The sequence below is a fragment of the Choristoneura fumiferana genome, chromosome 20 (genome assembly GCF_025370935.1).
Source record: "Choristoneura fumiferana chromosome 20, NRCan_CFum_1, whole genome shotgun sequence".
Lineage (NCBI taxonomy): Eukaryota > Metazoa > Arthropoda > Insecta > Lepidoptera > Tortricidae > Choristoneura > Choristoneura fumiferana.
In genome coordinates this window covers 6,791,924-6,814,063 of record NC_133491.1, presented here as the reverse complement: position 1 = coordinate 6,814,063, position 22,140 = coordinate 6,791,924, and the positions used below count along the sequence as shown (strand labels likewise).

The window sequence follows — 22,140 nt, the reverse complement described above, 5'->3', positions numbered from 1 at the left end:
CCGAATTCGGAGAACAGCCTTTTACTTGATCGTCAAACGCGAAAATTGTCTAAAATTACCCCAACAAGAATGGAGATCGTCTATTTTATTCGTTATTACAATACCGCGGGTACAAATCATCGACGACACTGACTTGTTCTGCTTGGTGAAATTCAGGGGGCTATTCTGATGACGCTTTGAATTTCCAATCACAGCAATTGGCTATTGTGTTGGATACCGACTAATCTCATTGATATATTTTGATTTGTGAAATGCTTATCTTGATATTTCAAAACGGATCCTTAATTTTAAGTTCGCTTTGTGTTAATTGTTGTTCCTTGCCTTACAATTAGCCTAATAAAAAGCACAAGGTCCAATAAAGGGCGATGAAAAGATTTATGCTTTGTTTAATTGCAAGATCGAATTAGAGTTCTGCCTAAGCATACATCAAATTGCACCTCATGTGAGCCTCACCGTAAGTGGCACACATTGCTTGTAGAAGTGATAGTGGTAGAGCCCTTAAGCTCTGGACTGGCGACTGGCGTATCGGAAGGCGAAGTGATGGTGGTAAGCCTCTCGCAAGGTGGACATACGATCTAAAAGCGAGAAGTCATTGGCTGTGGATATCATACATATATATCTAGCTTGATTCCAATTACCCGAAGTGACAGAGTAGAGTGAATAATAGCCATGTTTGTATGTTGTTTTGGAATAAAAAAAACTCATTTCTTAGTATTTAAGTTAATATAAAACTACTATCAACTATAGGCGCGCTTATAAATGTTTTTCTGGAGTTGACATACTCCTAGTAGTCGTCTGAAACTTCGCAGAATATCACTTCGCGACAGTACACGTTTATTATTTATGGCCAAGCCACCACCACGGGAACGTTTTCGGTTGAAAGCACGAATCGAGGCATATCGCGCGAGCACCGTATATCGTCGCCTGTCATCCGCGTGTGATATTGTAATTTCCATACAAAGTGCTAGTCTGTTTACTGGCACCGTTAAATTTTGACCGTTGTACGTACTATGTCACAGTGCTATTAGCCTGGATTAACTTATAATATATACATGAGACGGGATGTGCTTCTAACTAGGTACGCCCGAATGCGTTATAGAGATATTTACTTATATAGTAATAATAATTAAATTACAGAAAATAAGCTCAGGAGCGATATTACACGTAAGGTCTTATTATGATCTCGAGAGAACTATCTCGCTCACGTAATAACAGCTTAAGGAAATTGTGTATATTGTTATTTTAACTCCATATGCCGCGGGGGGTATACATCGAAAGCAACATTTTCTCTTAAATAATATCATGTTCGTACATACAACTAATTTAGATGATGTTCGCATTGTTTTAACAAACAATCCAATCCAGAATCAGAATTTGACTTTCTACATAACGGCGATCGTAATATGTATGTACTTAGTACAAACTGGCCATATTTATTGATACTGATTTCCCTATTGACCATAATTTCCATTTTATCAGGAATCGCCTGGGACAGACCCAGTTATCACCTTTTTACGCCAACGCACCTATGTTTTCGATTTCTTATTTGGAACCATCTCCAATCCTGTGGACCCTGATTTGGGAAGGGTAGCTTAATTTCCATTCCCGCTTGCTCTAAATGGAATACATTTAAATTGAACATGGAATTAAGTCCTGGCTGGATAAAGAAAAACGCGCGAGTTTTGTTTTTTACATAAATGCTTGGTGAATTGAAGTCAAATCAAAACGTACCTGGGTGATAATGAAATTTTGTTTACGTTGGGTAGGTGGCCATTTTCGTTTATTTGATTGTTTGCCGCGAAGTAATAATACGCTATTTTTAAATTAGCTAAGAAAACCTGTGAACTAGTATTTTACCTCTTGCAATCGCTAACCGGTCGTTTAAGAGCAAGACTTATGTACTCATAAAACAACGCAGTTTTATCAGAGAAAAAGACTGGCGTCTCTTCCAGTTATTTTAATGAAATGTTGGCCAGAGTATTAGATTAAAATCACAGCTTACCCTCGCTAGAGTGCTCGCAAGGATAAAGATTTCCCTTAGAGACAATCACTCCGCTGGCACCTAAATCACGTGGTTTGCGGGCTCTACATAAATTCAACATTTTTAACTTGCCCGTCAACATTCATCTGATTTGTTACTGGTATCGTTTCGTTTTTTTCGTCCGCTACCGAAATCGGAGGGATGAAAGAGATCGGTGATTTGATCGATTCGTTCCATTGATGAATGTATCGCGTATCGAAAACGTATTACTAAAGTTGAAACAAACATTCGCTTTTAATGAAAATGCCATTGACGTTTAGCTCTGTGCTTCAAACAATTACGTGCGCGTTGAAAATTGTTTATTCATTCCTTAGTATTGTGAAACACAAATCATAAAATATGTGAAGATAACACACATGAAAATTCTTCGGAATCAACCACCAGTAATTGACCATTTATTTATTTATAAATCGTAATTCCCCCGCAGATTTTGTATGGTCACAGTATGCGATCATATAGATAAAATTACTGCAAAATTACATAAATAAGAAAAAAAAGAACAGTCCTAACTTAAATGTAAACAATTTTCAATTGTTTGTGTGCGCCGCAGTAGTGCACATATGTTGTGTCGACTTAGTTTACTGACTGTCAAAGTCAAAGTCAAAATATCTTTATTCAATTTAGGCTATAACAAGCACTTATGAATGTCAAAAAAAATCTACCACCGGTTCGGAAAAACCTCTGTTGAGAAGAATCCGGCAAGAAACTCAACTAGGTATATATTTTTTAAACAGATTTACAACTGTTAATTTATTTCAAATAAAACAACTCTACTACCGTATTTTGGTTTTTTTTGTCATATTTATAATATTTTTCCTATTTTCAGACGGAACCTGTTATTTGGTACGAAAACGAGCCCCCCGGGCAGGTGGTCGTCCTTACCGCGAAAGACTACGATTCAGCCGAAAACGGTCCCCCATTCACATTCGCCCTCAACGACTCCGCCTCATTTGATATTCGTTCCAAATTCCACATACAGGGTAAGTTTTGTTCATTGTAATAGACAATATTGAGGCACGAGGCCCGAGGTCAGCGGGCGAAGCGCACCATAGATTTGCCTACAATCCTACTAATATTATAAACTAGCTGTTGCCCGCGGCTTCGCCCCCGTTGTATTTTTTCTGTATTTTCTTCCATAAAAACCTTCTCCAGGCAGTAACGAACACAACAAAAAAAGAGATAGCGAAATCGGACCAGTGGTTCCCGAGTTTTGCGCTTAGCAACACATTTTACGATTCATTTTTATTTATATAGATGTTAAAGTTTTGGATGTTTGTTACTCATTCATAACCATTAGGCCGTGCATTTAGATGAAATTCGACACCACCAATCCAAACCATCATCATCATCCTAGTCCTATTGCTGGAAATAAGCCTCTTCTCAAAATAAGAGGGCTTGGGATTGAGAACTTCGCAGACGCCATTGAATGTAGTTAATAACCTAGATTAACACATATAAAACTTTTATTCCGGGAAACGCTAACGTTCTTTTCGAGAAACGATTTAGAATGATTATTCGCAGCAACTACGCTTAACCTACTAATAAGTACCTACATAACGATCATGTTGAAATTTATGTACCTACTTAACAGAAAAATTCGAATATTGCGTATGAAGCCTGTTAGCGGTTCCGAAGAACTTTTAATAAACTTTACTGTCGATCAATAAAAAAAAAACATGCGCCTCATTTAAGAAATGTATGTGCTTTAAAACTTGGCCACCGCCAACTGAAATTCCAAAAAAAAATACAACATTAACTCATTCTATCGGCGGCTAATTAATCGCGAGAATTTTAAAGAGAACTTTCTAAAATCGAGTTTCGATGAATTAGTCCACTTAAAATGCAATAAATGGCACCACCAGCCTAGCTCTAACTTTGTTTTCAAGTGCCGATCCAATTTTAGTCGTTCCCCTATTCAGGAGGTTGGCGTGTTAATCAAGGAAACTGTCACTCGCGTCCGTGGAAAATGGCCGTGCCGCTGCCTAAAAAAATATTGTTCTATATTTGAATGGAACTTTTTGAAGTCGTGTAACTGCTCACTGATGGGCGGCGATGCATGTTTCCGTGACGAGGTTTTCGTGGTTGAAAAGTTTTGATTCGTAGAGACGCGAACTTTACTAATGAAACGTCTGGGACCGCATAAGTAATTTGACGAGTGATTTCTTCACTTGTTTTTGGGACTAGATCTAAAGTAGACTTTAGTGACGTTACGTAGAATAAATTTAATTTTAATTGATTCTTGCGAAACGATATAAATATGTAACTGGCTGCATCGTAGACGTGAACATCTGGCAAAGAAGAAATAGTAGATGAAGGGTGGAAAGTGACCCATTTCACTTTCACTCGAGGGGAAATGGGTAATTTCACCCGAGTTAGACACTACTTTTCATTTCGACTGTGAGGAAAGTAAAATACTACAAAAAAGTGAGAATAAAAATAAATTTAATTAACTAATATCCAACCTCCAACGGTACCTTTTCGACCTGGCCACTTGCCACGGCCGACTATAAAAAAAATCGAGTTGGTCACGACCAAGGAGCTTATATACAAAACTGAAGGTTGAACGTCGAACGAAGAAGTTTGACCTTTATTACTTATTTATAATTCCATCTCTTTCTTTCACAATTCACGAATGACTTCCATCTCTTTCTTAACCTAACTAAAGAAAGAGATGGAATATGTTCGCGACGTAATAAAGATCAAATTTCTTGTTTTAAACCGGCGTTCAACTTCCAGTATTGTATATAAGCTCCTTGGTCACGACGTGCATCTAGATGGCCATGCCGAAACATGAAAAAAAGTGTCATTGACGTACCTAACTAAATTATCTTCAACTCCGTGGCTAATCGAAAAATTAAAAAAAAAATACTTTCCACCCTAGAGATGAAAACGCAATTTTCCACCCGGCTATCTACCCATGAAAATTAAACTTTCCGAACAGGAGAGATGAAAATACTTTTACATTAAGATATGCCCCTGCACAGCATCGATAGTCGCAACAGCCAAATTAGCAGAATTGCGCTATAAAATACTGCCACATTCACTCTATTCTCCAGATTTGGCACCATGTGATTTTATTTAATTCCCAAACCTGAAGAAATGGCTTGGTGGGAAAAGTTTTTATCAAATGAGGAACTCATAGTTAAAACTGAAGCATATTTTTTAGAGCTTGACAAAAAAAAATTTTGAGGGGTTGGAAAAGCTGGAATATCTTTGGACGAAATGCATCTAATTGGAAGGAGATTATGTAGAAAAATAAAAATAAAAATTGTGAAAATGTTTTTTTTTTACTCAGTCACTGACTTATCAAACCACCCTCGTAATTTGAACCTAGAACTTTTATTAACTGGCTGTTTATTTTTCCTACCAGTACGTACAGCATAATGAAAACTAGTCGGAGTGCGTGAATAGCAACGATTTTATATTCACGTTAACTTATTTTATAAAACACGCAGAATATTAACCTAGTGAATTAAGCTCAACGTCCTCTACAATGCTCTAATTATTATGATAAAATAAATAATGGCACTGTCCTTAATCCCACAGGAAACATCCTGTCCACGCTGGTATCATTCGATAGAGAACAACGCAAAGAATACAGGATTCCTGTGGCCATCACAGATTCAGGGACCCATTATAAATGACTACATCCTCACCTGTCATTGTACTCATTACAATGACAAGCCATGGCTACTGCATGGCTCACTTTGATGCATAAGTTACATTTTTTTGGATTTTGTTTATCTTTATTTTCTTTATTCTAAACTTACTTAAAGCTAGGGGGCATTTAGTTTGTTTGAAATTGCATTAAGGTATTTTTAATTTTTAAAAATATGTAGGTATACCTAAGTGCTTATTTCATCAATCACAATCACAAGTTTATAATGGTAGGAGTGATAATTATATTAGTACTTGAAGAGTTAATTTTCATATCTCTGAAAAATTGGTAAGTACGGTTGCGTGGTATAGTTACCTGCATTAATATCTGCCACAGCAGAGCGTGCAAAAAAATATCTGACACGTTCTACCAGCCCTAAAAATAAAGTCGTATCAGATATTTATGCACGCTTTATTGTAACAGATATTCGTGCTCGTGACTGAACCTGTAAATACATAATATTCTATCGTAGAATATGCGTTTCGTTTCTGCAAGATTTTTTTTACAAACAGTCGATGTGAAATCAACGCATACCTTCGTGCAAAGGTGTAGAAATAAAGCCAAAGTGGATATCCTGCTAACATAGTTATTCCATATATCGCGATTCGCACAGACATCCGAAGCCTACTACGGGAAATGAAGCTCCGAATACTCCGTAAAGATTCTCCGAAAGCTCTTGGGACGCTCATATTCTTACGTAACAAAGGATCGGCTTTTATATCATCACTTGCATTGTATTGTCATCAGAACTACGAATAATTGTCAAGTTTCGTGTTAATACCGCAATATGAAGTGGATGAAATTCAAGTTCAATGATTCTTGCATTTTACTCTGTTATATTATTTCTGAGAAACTTTATAATGTTCAGACTAAAAAAAAAAACAAAGAAGAATAACAAACAGAAGGCCTCATTCTGCATTTTTTCGTAGAGTTTTCAATGTGTAGTCATAAATACAAATGTTAATACGTTTGTACCTACCTACAATAATACAATGTATTGAAATCGTCTCGCGTCGCGGCCGGCATTTACTGACGTGTATTTTCAGACTTTCATCAAACATAATGTGTTTTTATTTAGTTTTATTTAACCATCCAGTACACTTACACTCAAAGCAATATTCTTTAAGTGCTTCACACAAACCAAATATTTAGTACCTATACCTATTGCCCATCCTTCTTCTTTGAATAAACAATCATCTTTTTAACACCAATATCATTCATGTACATTATTTTAACAACGTGAAACCACCATCAAGCTTTACAACGTATTGGAAATGTGAATTGTGATTTTTAATTTTGTACTATTTCCTCCAATGCTGGCAGACGGAAATGTACTTCAGTGAAATATACAGCTGGCGGTACTATGTAAGTATATCATTATGTCTGAATTCCTTCTGCATATTTATATGAATTAGGGTCCTTTATAACTAATCCTCATGGGATCCGAAATTCCTAGGCATATCGTGAAATGGCGCCATTTCATGAATTGGCTAAGGGACATCCGCCATATCGTTCAAAACTCAGCGTTTAACGTTTTGCTTAGTGACGTTTAGGCAGATCATGAAATTCCTAGGCATATCATGAAACGCCGCCATATCGGTTCCGGCACTTCGCCGACCGCTGCGGCACGCTCGCTTCGCTTGCTAAGCTCGTGCGTTGTGGTCACAATTCATGCTAACCACTCCTCGTTTCGCTCGTCGTAACTAAATTTTTCTTTTTTTTCGGCATATCACGATGTGCCAGGTATAAAGCTAGGAATATCGACGAATGCATTGCTCTAATCGATCTGCCGTATTGTTTCTCAGGCACATCGTGATATGCCTGGCCAACGTTAAGGCATATCATGCAATGGCGCTATTTCACGATATGCCTAAGAATTTCGTGATCTAGCGGGTTTTACGATTGGCCGCCGACACATAAATTGTTTAAGGCAATAGTTATACGGCGTGTATTAAAAAAAATATAAACAAAAAACAATTAAATATAATGAATTCCGAATGAAATTCTGGCTGCTTTTTTATTATGTGGGTAGTGAGTTCGCGTGACGCGCTCGTATTCTAAAGAAAATTTGATAACGATTTCAGTAGTTATGGTAATGTGATTAAATATAAATACGTAGATTTTCTTCATCTAAATAACTTTCAGTTTAAATTTCAACACTTTGGACAGCTAATTAATCCATAATTATGTGATACGATGAACCCGATCAGATTTAACTTAACAAATAGGAATTTGAGTCTGTTTAAATGCATGCATTTTTGTTCCTTTCCAGACATATTTAATTTGATTAGTTTTGTTTCCCTCATTTAAATTTGGATAACCTGGTTTCCGTCAATTATTTTTATGTTGAAAATGTACTGGATGGTATAAACTTTGTAATTTAATTTTGTTTAGCTTAAACATTTCGTTAGAAACTCAATGTTGTAATTAGATGACGAAGTTCCTTTCTTTGTGTTAATTTTGCGATGAATGTTTTTGGAGTAAACGATTTTCGTGCCTTATTTTGTTAAATTCACTTATTATTGTTACTGTTGTCATATCTTTAGTTCTTAAAAAAAAACTTAACCTCATATTAAATGTTTTAAAACTATAGGTAATGAAAAAATACCCATTATGCGTCTAAGATTCCTACCGCAGCGAACAAAAGAGCTGATGATCTTGAAACGGCTAAACCGATTTTAATAAAACATATCTAAGAACCATCGCTAGAAAACCTGCTTTCAAATAAAAAAAACCGCATTCAAATCGGTCCACCCGTTTAAGAGCTACGGTGCCACAGACAGACACACATAGCGGTCAAACTTATAACAGCCCTCTTTTTGCGTCGGGGGTTAATAATACTTGCATTATTAATACTAATGGAAACTTAAACACAGTTCCCTACTCCTTTTTAATTAAAATACTGTACCTACATACCTTATACTATGCGCAAAACGCTAACTGATAAAGGCGGCGGTCATACAGATATAAAACGTGCTTACACGACTCAATAAATAAAGACGTTATAGAGGTGTGAATTGTTAACGGCGTAGAAGCGTGTGCAGATATTTTTGATCAAATTTTTGCTCAAAAGTTTACGAACTCGACTGTACAACAGTACGATATGTGACGATATGACGATGCAACCATTCTATCGTAATTTTTGGCAGCATAAGTATAATTGATACATTACAAATGAGTCTAATTGCGTTAGTTGATATTTAAATGTAGCACTAATATCACAGTTTTGTGATTATTAAAACGAATTACTGAACCGATCATCAAGTGGGGCTTAAGTAAAATTCAATTTCAGTTACATCACGCATCGATGCGTTTATTTTAAATTAACCTATGTTTTAACTGGGACACTTAATTTGAATGTATTTTTGATCTGCAGTGTTGCTATTGAATTGGAATGATAATCGGTTTCGTTGGAAGCAAATTTTTATAGCTTTTTATTTCAGTAGCCGAAATGCAATTAGTGTTTTTAAAATACTATTAACCGAGTATTCGAAAATACGTATCTTGAATCCTGTTGTTTACTATAAAAACCTACATATTTTTAACTTTTGTGATAGGTGTAGAGGTAGGTATTAACTTCTGTAATCAGCTATGGAATATGGATTTACTGTCTTCTAGTAATTTAATATTTAAACTTAAATCAATTTCGAATAGATTCTGATGAAGAAACACTAGACCAGAAAATTTTAATACTTACTAACAATACAACAGAATTCCGTGAAGCCTTAGAGAACTTGTTCAACTTTAGTGAGAAGCGGTTTAAGTAAAGGCTTCTAAATTGAATCCAATTAACAGTAGAATACCGCGGCAAGTTTTCAGCTCCGTTTCATAAAGTCATTATTCGCTATGTATGAAATACGATAACACCTCCTCGACACGAACGAAACTCCACGCTCTCGGCCCACGAACAGCTATACTGTTTTTCATTTTAGACGGTTTTTCCGAGTTAACCGGTTTACCAGAAAAAGTTACAACCACCGTATTAATGTCACTTTACGATGGTTTTACTATCCCGACTTTATTGTAAGCTTGCAAGCTTTACCTATAAAATCCCGAAATAGCCTAAATATTTGCAATAAGATAAATTAATCGGTCGATATTGGCCATGAAAGTTAACGATTATATCCATGTTTTATAATAATATATGGCTATTAAAATGTTAATTTGGTGCCTTAATGAAAGTGGGTTTAGTACGGTGCGTGAGTATAAACAGGGATTACGTTGGGAAGGCACTTTTTACTGCCTTGCCCTGATTCCTCTAAGTTGCCGCAAACGTTTACAGAGAATTTGGATGCGGTATTCCATTGTTCATAGAAAAAAAAAACATTTGTTTAACTAATATCCGTCATTATTTTTAAGTCTTGCATTAACAAACTGTACCAACAGGTAAGTACATCGTCATCGTATTTATGTACTGTTGTGTATTCTATAGTTCGTATAAAATTCAACTTAAAATGCTATATTAGTGAAGAGATACGCTGTTGGACATTTGTACATTTTAATTTAAACGGGCCATAAAAACCATTTTTCTTATTTTTCTTACACAGAGATTTTTCTTATTTTATCCGCAAATACAAGTCGCATGTTATTACAAGAATATTAAATTTCTACCAACTTCAAATGTACTTCAGTTTTGAAGGCGTTTTAAGCTTAAAGCTCGCATCTAAACTCGAATTGAAACGTCGGAGCAGTCGGTACAATACCGCACGTTCTAATTCGTTGCCGGAGCTGCTGCAACTGCTCTTAATGAACCGGCGACTCAGCCGCAAATAGGTAGGTACGCGTGCCGTGTTCAATATGTCGAAATTATTTAGAACAGTAGCTAATACGACCAGCAGCCATCTCCTATGGCTATAAGTACGTGCTCAATAGGTATGCGCGAAGATTATCGCCAAAATTTGCTACATGAACCATCTCAACTCAAGCCGCATGCTAACGCTGTAATGATTAGGAGTCGAAGTGGCTGCCGTGATCGAAATCGATCGAACCGATTAACAATATTTGGATATACAATAGGCAAGATGTCCTAAAATTATTCCGAAATGTTTCAGCAGATGGTTCGAGTTAATTTTACTAAACATCCCTGTAAAGTTTTTTAAACAACCCTTTGACGCCGTACACTTTGAATATCATCTAATTTGTCAGCATTTGTAATCCGCTGTATAATAAACCCTAAAAATATTTACAGGGATGTTCAGTTAAATTAACCTAACCATCTGCTGAAATATTCGGGATTAACCATAAGGGTAGAAGCATGTGCGAAGGGTTGCACTGCACGCATTAGGTATAAAAAATTAAAATCAAAAGTAAATAATACACAAAGCAGCCACGTATCTCATAATGACATTTGTATCCATCATACATAGCATTCACGGGAATCAAATCTGAAATCTAGCTTTCCATCCCGGGTTATGATCATCATAACCGGCTCTCCACGTCATTTAAAGGACAGAAAATTTATTTTCTTATTGTGAGCCTTTATGATGATAACCCTAACCCGTTGCTCGTAACTTAAACCTTAGTTGCAAGGATGTTCGCGGCACGATGGCATGTGATAAATGGGCAAATTTTACCTCCTGTTCCCGAAATTGTTATATCAAAAAGAAAAATAGGTTAATCACGTTTGAACTTCGTTATTCTTCTTGAGCTGCGACCTTGTTGATTGATGAAGTAGTAAGCATGCTTTTTATTATTAAGCATAATCAAATCCTGGACCAAATATATAACCAATTATTTCGATTTCACTTAGTCTGCGGGTGGTTCACACGCAGACCATGAACTGGTTGAAAAAACCAGTAAGGATATTTTGATGAAAAATCTCCAAGAGAAAAATAATACGCTGAAGAAACATTGGGCACTCTTTTATCATGTTATTCTTATTCCACCGATGAACTGGAATTTTGCATATCCATTCGTTTTAGTGACTAGTAGCAAGTACTATCCCAATTTCCAGCGTACCTTCACTCCTTTGGCCCGTATTCGTTTTAACGACAGGCTTACGCCGCGTTACTCTAAACCCTGCATTATAATGTAGCCAAAAGTTCCAGCGGGCAAACTTTTCTATCCACGAGATTGGGCAAGCGGCCCCAGATTAATTGGATGCCATGTTCAAAGTTTTTGTGGTGGCGAAAGGTTTTGATGTGCTTATGAATCGTACTTTAAAATGGTGTTGGAATGTTGCATTCGCACTTGAGGGGAATGAGATAGGCGTATTAAAACTTATTGAGTACGACTTTTACGTGTTGATTTTAAACGAGTCTACGGGGCGTCGGTGTAATTTTAAGCAACGAAACGTCGGATTTAAATTGGTAACAATAAGCACGTTTAAGGAATTCTCATTCAACAACGGGGTCGTGATACATTTGAGTACCATATAATTCGTTATTATTATTTAATTTTATATATTATATACTTATATATATATATATATTTAAATTTGTTTTTATTTGCGTTATAAAACCTTGTTTTCATAACAGCAACGCAAACACACTTCTGATGGACAAATCTATTGCCAATGTTGTATTTGACTTTGTTTATTGAAGTGACATACGTACATCAGATAGAATACAATGTATAGTAAAGAATAAGAAATTTAAACATTTTGATTAGCCAGTTATACAACATACTCCCCCGTAATCAAAACAAGATTATAAACATAAACCTATTCCTTTTATACAATTCTGATGCTTGATACGAGCCAATGGCTTAGTTAGTACATCAGCCCACATCTCCAAAGTATTGATATATACGACATTAACAATATTGTTAGATAATAAATCTCGTATATAATGAAATCTTGTGTCTATATGTTTGGTTCTGTTGTGGTGAACCGGATTCAATGCCAACTTCTGAGCAGACTGTGAATCATTATAAATAGTAATAACAGTTGACATACCAGTAAGTTCACACATCAATCGCCTCAGAAATTCAGCCTCTCTACCCGCACTGGACAAACTCATATATTCCGCTTCGCTGGACGACAGGGCAATGGTGGTTTGCTTCTTACTTTCCCATGAAATGGCTCCTCCGGCCATAGAAAAATAGAATCCGGTGTATGAACGACGATCCATAGGACAATTGGCCCAATCTGCATCCGCGTAGCCAATTAGACATCCACCGTCTTTCCTGTAAGTAATGCCCAAATCGATAGTGCCTTTCAAATATTGTAATACACGTTTTGCCGCCTTCCAATGACTTTATCATATTTAGTATTGAATTGACTCAAATATGATGTAGCAAAAGCAATGTCTGGACGAGTATTAACGGCCAGAAAATTGAGTGAGCCTATCAATTGCTGATACGGATAGGATAATGAAGATTCAATTACATTCTTCTCACTCGGCAGAAACTTTTTAGTTTCCAACGGCGTAGGCACGCTCTTACAGTCCATCATGTGAAACTTTTGTAGCAAATCACGAATGTAACTTTCTTGAGATATTTTAATCTCATTAGGTTTGTAATGTATATTTAAACCTAAGTAATAACTGAGTTTGCCAATCACTTTCAGACTAAAATGTTTCCGCAAGTCAGATATGACAGTATTTAGCGTTTTATTTTCTTTGTACAAAATGACAATGTCATCGACATGGAAAGCGAGTATTATTAACTCGTTACCAAACTTTTTAGTATAAATACATGCTTCCGAAGGAGTTTGGTTAAAACCTATGCATTGTAAAATTTCGGTCAACTTTTTATACCATGCTCGTGAAGCCTGTTTGAGGCCATAAAGCGATCGTTTCAGTAAACATACTTTATCTTCTTGACCAGGTTTTATAAATCCTTCCGGCTGACTCATATACACTTCTTCCTCCAAAATTCCGTTTAAAAATGCCGTGTCAACGTCTAAATGGTGCATTTTCATTCCCTCTTCCGCAGCCAATGCGAACAACATGCGTAAAGAAGAATTTCGGACGACTGGAGAGAAAGTTTCCAAGTAGTCAATACCATAAACTTGATTAAATCCTTTCGCGACAAGTCTGGCTTTATATTTAATTACGTCACCATGCGCATTTTTCTTCAGCTTGTAGATCCATTTGCAAGGTATGACTTTCTTATCTGGTCTATCAACGAGAACCCAAGTTTGTTTCTCAAGCAGTGACTGATATTCATCTTGCATAGCTTGATACCATTTATCTTTATCTACTGCCTTCTTCACTGAAATAAGATTAGAGTTCAAGTTCGGTACATGAACTACATCAGTAATCTTCTTTATATTAGTATTCTGACCGCAAGTGGTGATAGAAATATCTCCAATGCCTTTACTGGGCAGTACATCTCCATTTGCAATGGTTACAGTCCCAATAGACGAACTTCTCATATTATTCATCCAATCCGCTCGTGACGTCATGTGTGCTGAAGCTCCAGAATCAATAAACCATTTATCACGCTCTAATCCGTCATTGACATTCAGTGCACATAGAGAATTTTTTGTGATTTACGGGTCTCTTCTTCTTGTCCTTTTTATGGGGACAATCTGGACGCTTATGTCCTGGCTCCATGCAGTCGTAACACACAATAGGTTTCTTAGGTTTGGATGTAGAAGGTTTGTTCTGGTTCATTCGTGTACGAAGAGCAGTATCTGGGTTATCTATAGCTGATTTATTCAGTTCATTCAATAATTTGGTCTTAATTAAATCCGCTGTAATGTCTATGTTGGAATTTTCCAAAGCCATTACTAAAGGTGCATATTGAGGACTTAAACCTCCAAGAAGAATCGCAGCTATTGAAGCATCTTCCATAATTTTGCCAATGTCGGCTAAATCTTGCACAGTTGACATGACAGCATTTATGTACGTCTCTATATTGGAATCAAAATCATCAAGACAGTACCTGTACAGTTTCCGTTCGAGGCTTATACGTCGCCCTAAACCTTTGTCCTCGTAAGCGGACGAAAGAGCATCCCAAGCTTCCTTGGCTGTTTTGCATGACCTTACATGAGTTATTGCCATACCATCTAAAGTGAGACATATTTTCGATAACGCCTTCTGATCGTTACGTGATTTTATCTCAGTAGGAATTTTACTATCAGCAGAATATCCGATGATCGTCTCCCATAACTCTTCATGCATAAGGTACATACGCATTTTGAATTTCCATACGGAATAACCGTCTCTGTTTATGAGTGGTTTTATGGCAGAAATCGAATTATTTGCCATATTTATACGCACAGCTGTTTGATGTCACAACAAAAATAGTATGAAAATATCTTCGTGAACTATTGAAAATTTTCACAGATTTTCATAATTTATAAACGCACATACTGGAAAAAACTAGTAGATTCACTTTTTATAAAGAATATATAGTTTTTATAAGTAATACTCAGTTAAATATAGAGTTTCGTGCTGATAACGAATGTTGTATTTGACTTTGTTTATTGAAGTGACATACGTACATCAGATAGAATACAATGTATAGTAAAGAATAAGAAATTTAAACATTTTGATTAGCCAGTTATACAACAGCCAGCACAAAGGCTTTTGTCTTTTTCTATCGATACTAGTCGATATCGTTAAATCGCAGCCAGTACTGGTCACTACAAAGGAAGATATCAGAACCAGGTTTTGCCTTTATATATCAAGAAAATACAGTAGATACGAAATCAAATACAAATTAAATGTTAAGTTTTTTTCTCGGTGTGAAAAGTTTTTTACTGACGATGTTTTTATACACGTAGATTCTGCGGCTAGTAGATATTTTGTTAGATGAAGATAGGTAAATAGTGGCAGTTGAATGTAATGCATAAGAAGAATGACCTTGCTCTTAAAAAATCGCGCTCCAAAAACACTTTCCTCTCTCTGACAATAAATATAAAGTTTTATAAACCTTGTTTTTCTCCTTAGGGCGAAGCTCCAGACACCGAAATTGGACGAGTCTATGTCCTAGATCCTGATGATTGGGACCTCCCAGACAAGCGGTTCATGTGGCTGCCCTCATATGAACATCGTAGCCCTTACTTCGACGTGCATAGCAACACTGGCATGATCACTATGAAGACCGGGACGCCCAACGGCACCTATATGTTGAGGTTTAATGTAAGTATTATTGACAGCATCTTAGACTATTACGGCTTCTTTCATCACTCTCTGTTAAGTACTTGATATTTTATTATTCCGTATCTATTTTTTTTTTTGTTCAACTGAACAGAGACGGCATTAATCATAACAACGGCTACACAGATACCTACCGATTCACATTACACGATACTTTTTGTTTTGCATTCTAACCTTCCAATTTCAATTATTTTCTGATCTGTTCTGGGTAGAACAGAACAGAATCGGTAGGTAAAATATAAGGCGCCAATTAAGAGTGTGTTAAAACAGTTAATATTTCAGTACCTAACTGAAAGGTCTTTTGGCTTTAATAAAATTTGCTACCGGACGCCTATTCCGCTGTTTATGCCCAGCAGCAAACAATCGAAGTGCTCATAAAGATCCTTACACCATCATATTAAATACATTGGCAGTAAAGTCGAGTGCATATTTTGAGTTCTACGACTGTTCCCTTACTTCTGCTGGCCACTATACACAGGGAGCGCTAAAGTTATGGTCAGTGTCTTCAGGTCGTATGAATAACTTTCGCATTAGATTAAGAGAAGTTAATCAAATCTGTATTCAGGTTATACACCTTTTATCTCAAATTATGAGTTCATTTCTGTTATAGTAAGGTACAATACTAAACCAAGTTTTATTTTACTGCAAAATTATTACAGAATCCGAACATATTTTAGTTTTCACAATAACAGTTTCTGTGAAATGTTCCGGACGTTCAATTTTAAATTCATAAATTACTGGAGCGAAGCAAGAATAAATTATTAAGGGAAGTTCAAAAATCGCTCAGGTTATTTACATCATATTGCATTTGCATCACGGATAAAGTCTCCTAGCTCCCAGCATTACTTTTCCTTTTTAGAAAAAAAAAATATATATAATTAATTATGTAACCCCTAAGAATACCGTTATAGTAAATATCTGGTAGTAAAACTTTCGAGTTTTTTTAAAATATATTGTTGTTTCTATGTATGATGCCAAAACGAAAAAAGAACATATGTATTATTACTCCGTTTTTTTTAGTTTGTTTTACTTATTTAGTATGCTGTGCTTTCTGACGCATTGCAGTGTAACGCAGTCGCGATCTGTAAGGTTCTAAGTTTCCATCCTGATTCTCGGGCAACCAGAACATTTTCCAATTGAAATAAATCTTTTAACTGTTCTCTCAAAACGAAACTACAAGATTTTTAGAGATTTTAACTCGTTGCAATAAATTCCGCATTGAAAATTGAAATTCAACGTGAATATTCCCAAATAAAGTCTGGAAAGTTTTTTGTCTTGTTTTTTCTTACAAGGGAGTGGAATAGAGTCTTAATAACTCTTACAAAAGATTGTTAAAATACTTACAGTTAAGATTAGATTATACTTTGAAAAACATAACCCTCCTTCGGGCAGTCGGATAAAAACCAAGATTAATTACCTACTACCAAAAATAGTGTAGGATATGGTGCACTGGTTGTAATAAAAGATAGTTTAACACTTACTGAACACTTCTTTACTGCATTTAGGGAAATGATTTTAGATATTAAAAGTACCTATTTCTCTAGATCCGAATTATAACAATTTAGGGAAGCGGCGCTCGGTTGGCCTGACATATGAGAGCAAAAACCACTCGCTGACGGCGACGTTTTTAAAAAAAATAGTTATTAAGTAGCTGGTAGTAGTAGGTGTTAAGTAGCTGGAAAAATATGCAAATTGAAGTGGCAATGGGCAGGCCACATCGCTCGAAGAACAGATAACTTTTGGGGGAGAAAAGTCCTCGAGTGGCGACCACGAACCGGAAGACGAAGCGTTGGCAGGCCTCCCACCAGGTGGACTGACGACATCGTGAGAGTAGCGGGAAACCGGTGGATGCAAGTGGCGAGTTGTCGTTCATTGTGGCGTTCTAAGGGGGAGGCCTTTGTCCAGCAGTGGACGTCTTCGGGCTGATGATGATGATGAGTTATTAAGTATCTACCTACCTATGAAAGAAACCTTTCTAAAAAACGAACTACGAGTACATCCCTATACATACTTTCGTAATAATAAATTAAACACGAGGGGATCGGCTGATTCAATTTTTTTTTACTATATTTTTGTTTAAGGAGAGAAGGCTGGCAAACATTATCGTACGTAATAAATGAATGCCGCCTTACTCATTCGTTTATTTTATTCGCGAAAACATTAAAAATTAACATGTCTAAAAGCTAATTTAATTTACCCCAAACCAGGTTACTGAAGAAAACGAGCCGATCGTGCCGTTCCACTGGGTAGAGGCAACTGTCAACGTGACCATCAAGGAGATCCCCGAGGAGGCGGTGGACAAGTCCGGCTCCATACGCTTCGTGAACGTCACCGCCGAAGAGTTTATCGTTGATGAGGGTGATGTGAGTACATTTAATAGTTCACAGCGAAATTAAACGGTTAACTCTCGTCTTTAATCGAGTTTAGCTCGCCATGATTCGGACTACTTCGTAGTCCGTCCTGTAAGAGCACACGCCACGGGGGCTGATGCAAGATGATTTAGCCCCTTTTATGTCAGAAGTAAAAAAAGCTACATTAAAGTCTCGAAATTCACAAATTTGAGCAAATATGGAATAAGATAGCCTTAACATTAGCAAATATCAGATATTTGCTACAGATTCTGTGTTTAGATATACGAGAGGTTAATTGTTATTGTTGGTAGATATGATATGATTAGGAAAAAAATCTTAGTAATAATTTTTATTTTCTTCCAAACAGTGTTAAGGCAAAGTGACATGAGCATACTAGAATCATATTTTAAAATTTGAATTTTCTTATTATATCTCAATTTGAAACATTCTTAGGTAGATTTGTTGTAGAATTTTCATTCGACTTTTCGATAGAACGCGAAAATCCTTTAAAGATAAGGTAGGTATATACGTGAACAATCGCCGATTCCGTTAGTAAATTATTGAAAAAAATTGAATTTGTACTTTGTCACTTTATTAATTGCGTAATGTCGTGCAAGTTAATGAGATAAAGTGTAAAAGTGGTCGGCAGCTTTTGACAGCGACTATCACTACGAATGTAATATTTTTCATCATTTATTTCGCGTGGTATGTAGTTTCCGTGTAGTTAGGCTTATAACAAATGTGCTGCGAATGTGGAACCAACTGGGACACATTCCAATTGAAAACAAATGACTGTGGAATTGCTGCATGAAACTTTCTTTTGGCGCTTGGCCACAAAATTCTTTTGAAGTTATGGGGTATTTTTCGCAATGTACCATTAAGGTGGTATGAATAAAATCAGCGATTATGAAATAATGTTGGCGAATTACTATTAGGTAGAGTAAAATTCACTAATCAAATGTAACGTTTAGTAACTTGTCAAGTTGTTGCGAAAAATGCAATGACGCGGAGACTTTATTGAAATATTTTCTGTAGTATTAGGGAGACAATTTAAACATTTAAATTGGTTTACTCGGTTGTTTGTTTATATTATTTATATATTGAAATTTCATCTAAATAGGTTCTCTGGTTTGAATGTAGAGAGGTTACAGACCGACAGATAGAGTTACGTTTGCATTTATAATATTAATATAGAGTAGAGAAATTAGTAAAAATATCAAGATAAAAAGTGTAAGTAAACTCACTAGTAAGCTTGTAGACGTTTTACAAAAAAAATACAGCAATAAAAATAGTAGAAATTAAATGTCTCGGGTTCTGGAGAATTGCGGTTTAGATTATACTCGCATATTCTTGTGCGCTCATCCAGACGACGCCAACACTGCCAGTCGCTTCGATATTCGCTCTCGCGTTTCATTCGATTTTCACTCGATATTGAAGTGTCAAACGGGATAGCTAACGTTTGTAGAAGACGTGCAAAAAGGATTCTCTATATTTCTTAGCATAAGGACAGTAATATCTCACCGTGATCGAAGAATTCAATTTGCTATATGGCTTCTGACAATGTTAGCTGACGGAAAAATGCGGGTATGCCGGAACGGCCAGGGCCCTTTTTTCCAATCTAAGTTATTTACTACAACATAGTTTTACCCGAGCCTGTAAATATGATGCGGTCAATATTATCTTATTTCGTATATACGTCCCACTGCTGGGCACAGGCCTCCTCACAGAATCAACATCCTTGTATGATACAAGGATGAGGAACTGCGGGGATACAAGTTATATCCCCTCAGTTCAGTAACGTTTGGGAGCAGTAGGTATATTTAGAACTTAATTTATGTTGACATACTTGTGTCGAAAAAGGGTGAAATTAAGAGCTTTCCAAATTGACAGGCATGCATGAATAATCGTATGTATATGTATATATAATCTAGGGAAGGCCCTTTTCTAAGAGAAAATTACGTAAATACTTTGAGCTCCTTCCTATTAAACCTATTCCGAAACGAATAATAAGTACGAATTAATACATTTGAACTGTTATGAAGTGAACTGAATGAACGGCTATAAGTGCTAAATAGGAAGAGAATTGAATATAGCCTTGATATGTAGCACAATAATAAATATCGATAGGGATTGCGTGTAAGCGTGCTGCTGTTTTTGTAGCTGTTTACTAATGTTGTCTTATTTCCACAGGGTACGAGTAAAAAGGATAAACTGCACCAACGTCTAGCCAAACTCTACAACACATCGTTAGACAATGTTGACGTGTTCACCGTGTTCAACAAACCAACCGTCAAAGACGCTTTCTTAGATGTACGGTTCTCAGCTCACGGTTCCCCGTACTACCCGCCGGAAAAACTGGACAGTATGGTCACCACGATACAAGATGAAGTGAGTAACGTTTGGACACCCTACCAATAAATACAACGCTATATTTAGACACAATAATTACAGAGCGAAGAGGGAATATTGCTAGACTTACTAGGAGTTACATTTCCTTTGCGAATCAGAGAAAAACCGAATTCATTTTCTCATACGATAGAAACATACAATCTAGAAGCGTACATAGGTAACGTGTATGTTTTATTATTGTTTATTAACCTCTTCAGTGGTATATTAGATTCACGAAGTAAATTAAATAATTAGCTTTCAAAATATTGCATAATTATATCAAACTAGCTTTTACCCGCGGCTTCGCACGCGTAAACTATTCGGTGTGGTAGCTGCAATTGAAATTTTCGGGATTTTACAAAATTCCCCTGGAAATTTCCAATATTTATATCGTGGTCTTCATTGAGGTTGTGTTGTGAATAACTGTACAAAATTCAAGACTCTAAACCCAGTGCTGAAGTTTCAAAATTTTTCCCTATCCAAATTCAAATGCAAAATTCAAATTCAAATCATTTACTCAGTAAATAGGCCGCAATGGGCACTTTTACACGTAATTTTTTATACTACCAGCGCTTTCGGAAAGACCATCATTGCCAAGAAGAATGCGCCGCAAGAAACTTGTCAGAAAGTCATTTTTTCAAAATAAAATAGGTATCCCGTGGTAATATCGGGTCAAAAAGTCGTCTTTGTGTTTTTCTAGACATCCAGCTTCCTACATACCAAATTTCATGACTCTAAGCTCAGCGGTTAATATTTCAAGATTTTATCCCTATCCCGTGGGAATATCGGGGTAAAAAATAGATTATGTGTTATTCCAGAGGTCCAGCTACCTACATACCAAAATTCATGGCTCTAAACCCAGTGGTTGTTATTTCGAGATTTTATCCCCAGGTATCCCGTGGGAATATCGAGTCAAAAAGTCCCTTACGTGTTATTCCAGACGTCCAGTTACCTACATACTAAATTTCATGACTCTAAGCCCAGCGGTTATTATTTCAAGATTATATCCCTATCCCGGGGGAATATCGGGATAAAAAGTAGCCTATGTGTTATTCCAGAGGTCCAGCTACCTACATACTAAATTTCATGGCTCTAAGCCCTGCGGTTGCTATTTCAAGATTTTATCCCTAGGTATCCCGTGGGAATATCGGGTCAAAAAGTCACTTATCTGTTATTCCAAACGTCCAACTACCTACATACCAAATTTCATGACTCTAAGCCCAGAGGTTGTTATTTCGAGATTTTATCCCTATCCCGTGGGAATACCGGGATAAAAAGTATCCTATGTTTTAATCCAGGTTATAAACTAACTTTTCGCCAAATTTCATCCAAATCCGTCCAGCCGTTTCAGCGTGAAAAAGTAACAAACATACTCACTCACTCACTCACTCACTCACATACTCACTCACAAACTTTCACATTTATAATATTAGTAGGATTTATGACTCAGCTGCGCCCAAGTCCCCTTAAAGGCAATCTTAATCACAATGTGACATGAAAAACATCTGCTACGAGGAAAAACGCCTTAATTTGATATTCAGCTGTATCGTGGTTTTGTTTGTTGATAAATAAATGATTAAATCTTATTAGTTCTACTCCTTTACGTTCCCGCAGTGATTCTGTAATGGTGGCACTTGACTTGGTGTTGTGTAT

General features: G+C 36.4%; 1 protein-coding gene across 1 annotated transcript in view; it reads left to right on the top strand.

The window, feature by feature from the left end:
* Positions 1-22,140, top strand: part of shg (DE-cadherin) — a 246,553-nt gene that overhangs the window by 202,621 nt on the left and 21,792 nt on the right. Inside the window, exons 11-16 of the mRNA XM_074103679.1 lie at positions 2,868-3,021; positions 5,588-5,673; positions 7,023-7,064; positions 15,539-15,730; positions 17,956-18,111; positions 20,290-20,487. Coding sequence (XP_073959780.1) covers positions 2,868-3,021; positions 5,588-5,673; positions 7,023-7,064; positions 15,539-15,730; positions 17,956-18,111; positions 20,290-20,487 — 828 coding nt within the window. The remainder of the gene's footprint in view (positions 1-2,867; positions 3,022-5,587; positions 5,674-7,022; positions 7,065-15,538; positions 15,731-17,955; positions 18,112-20,289; positions 20,488-22,140) is intronic.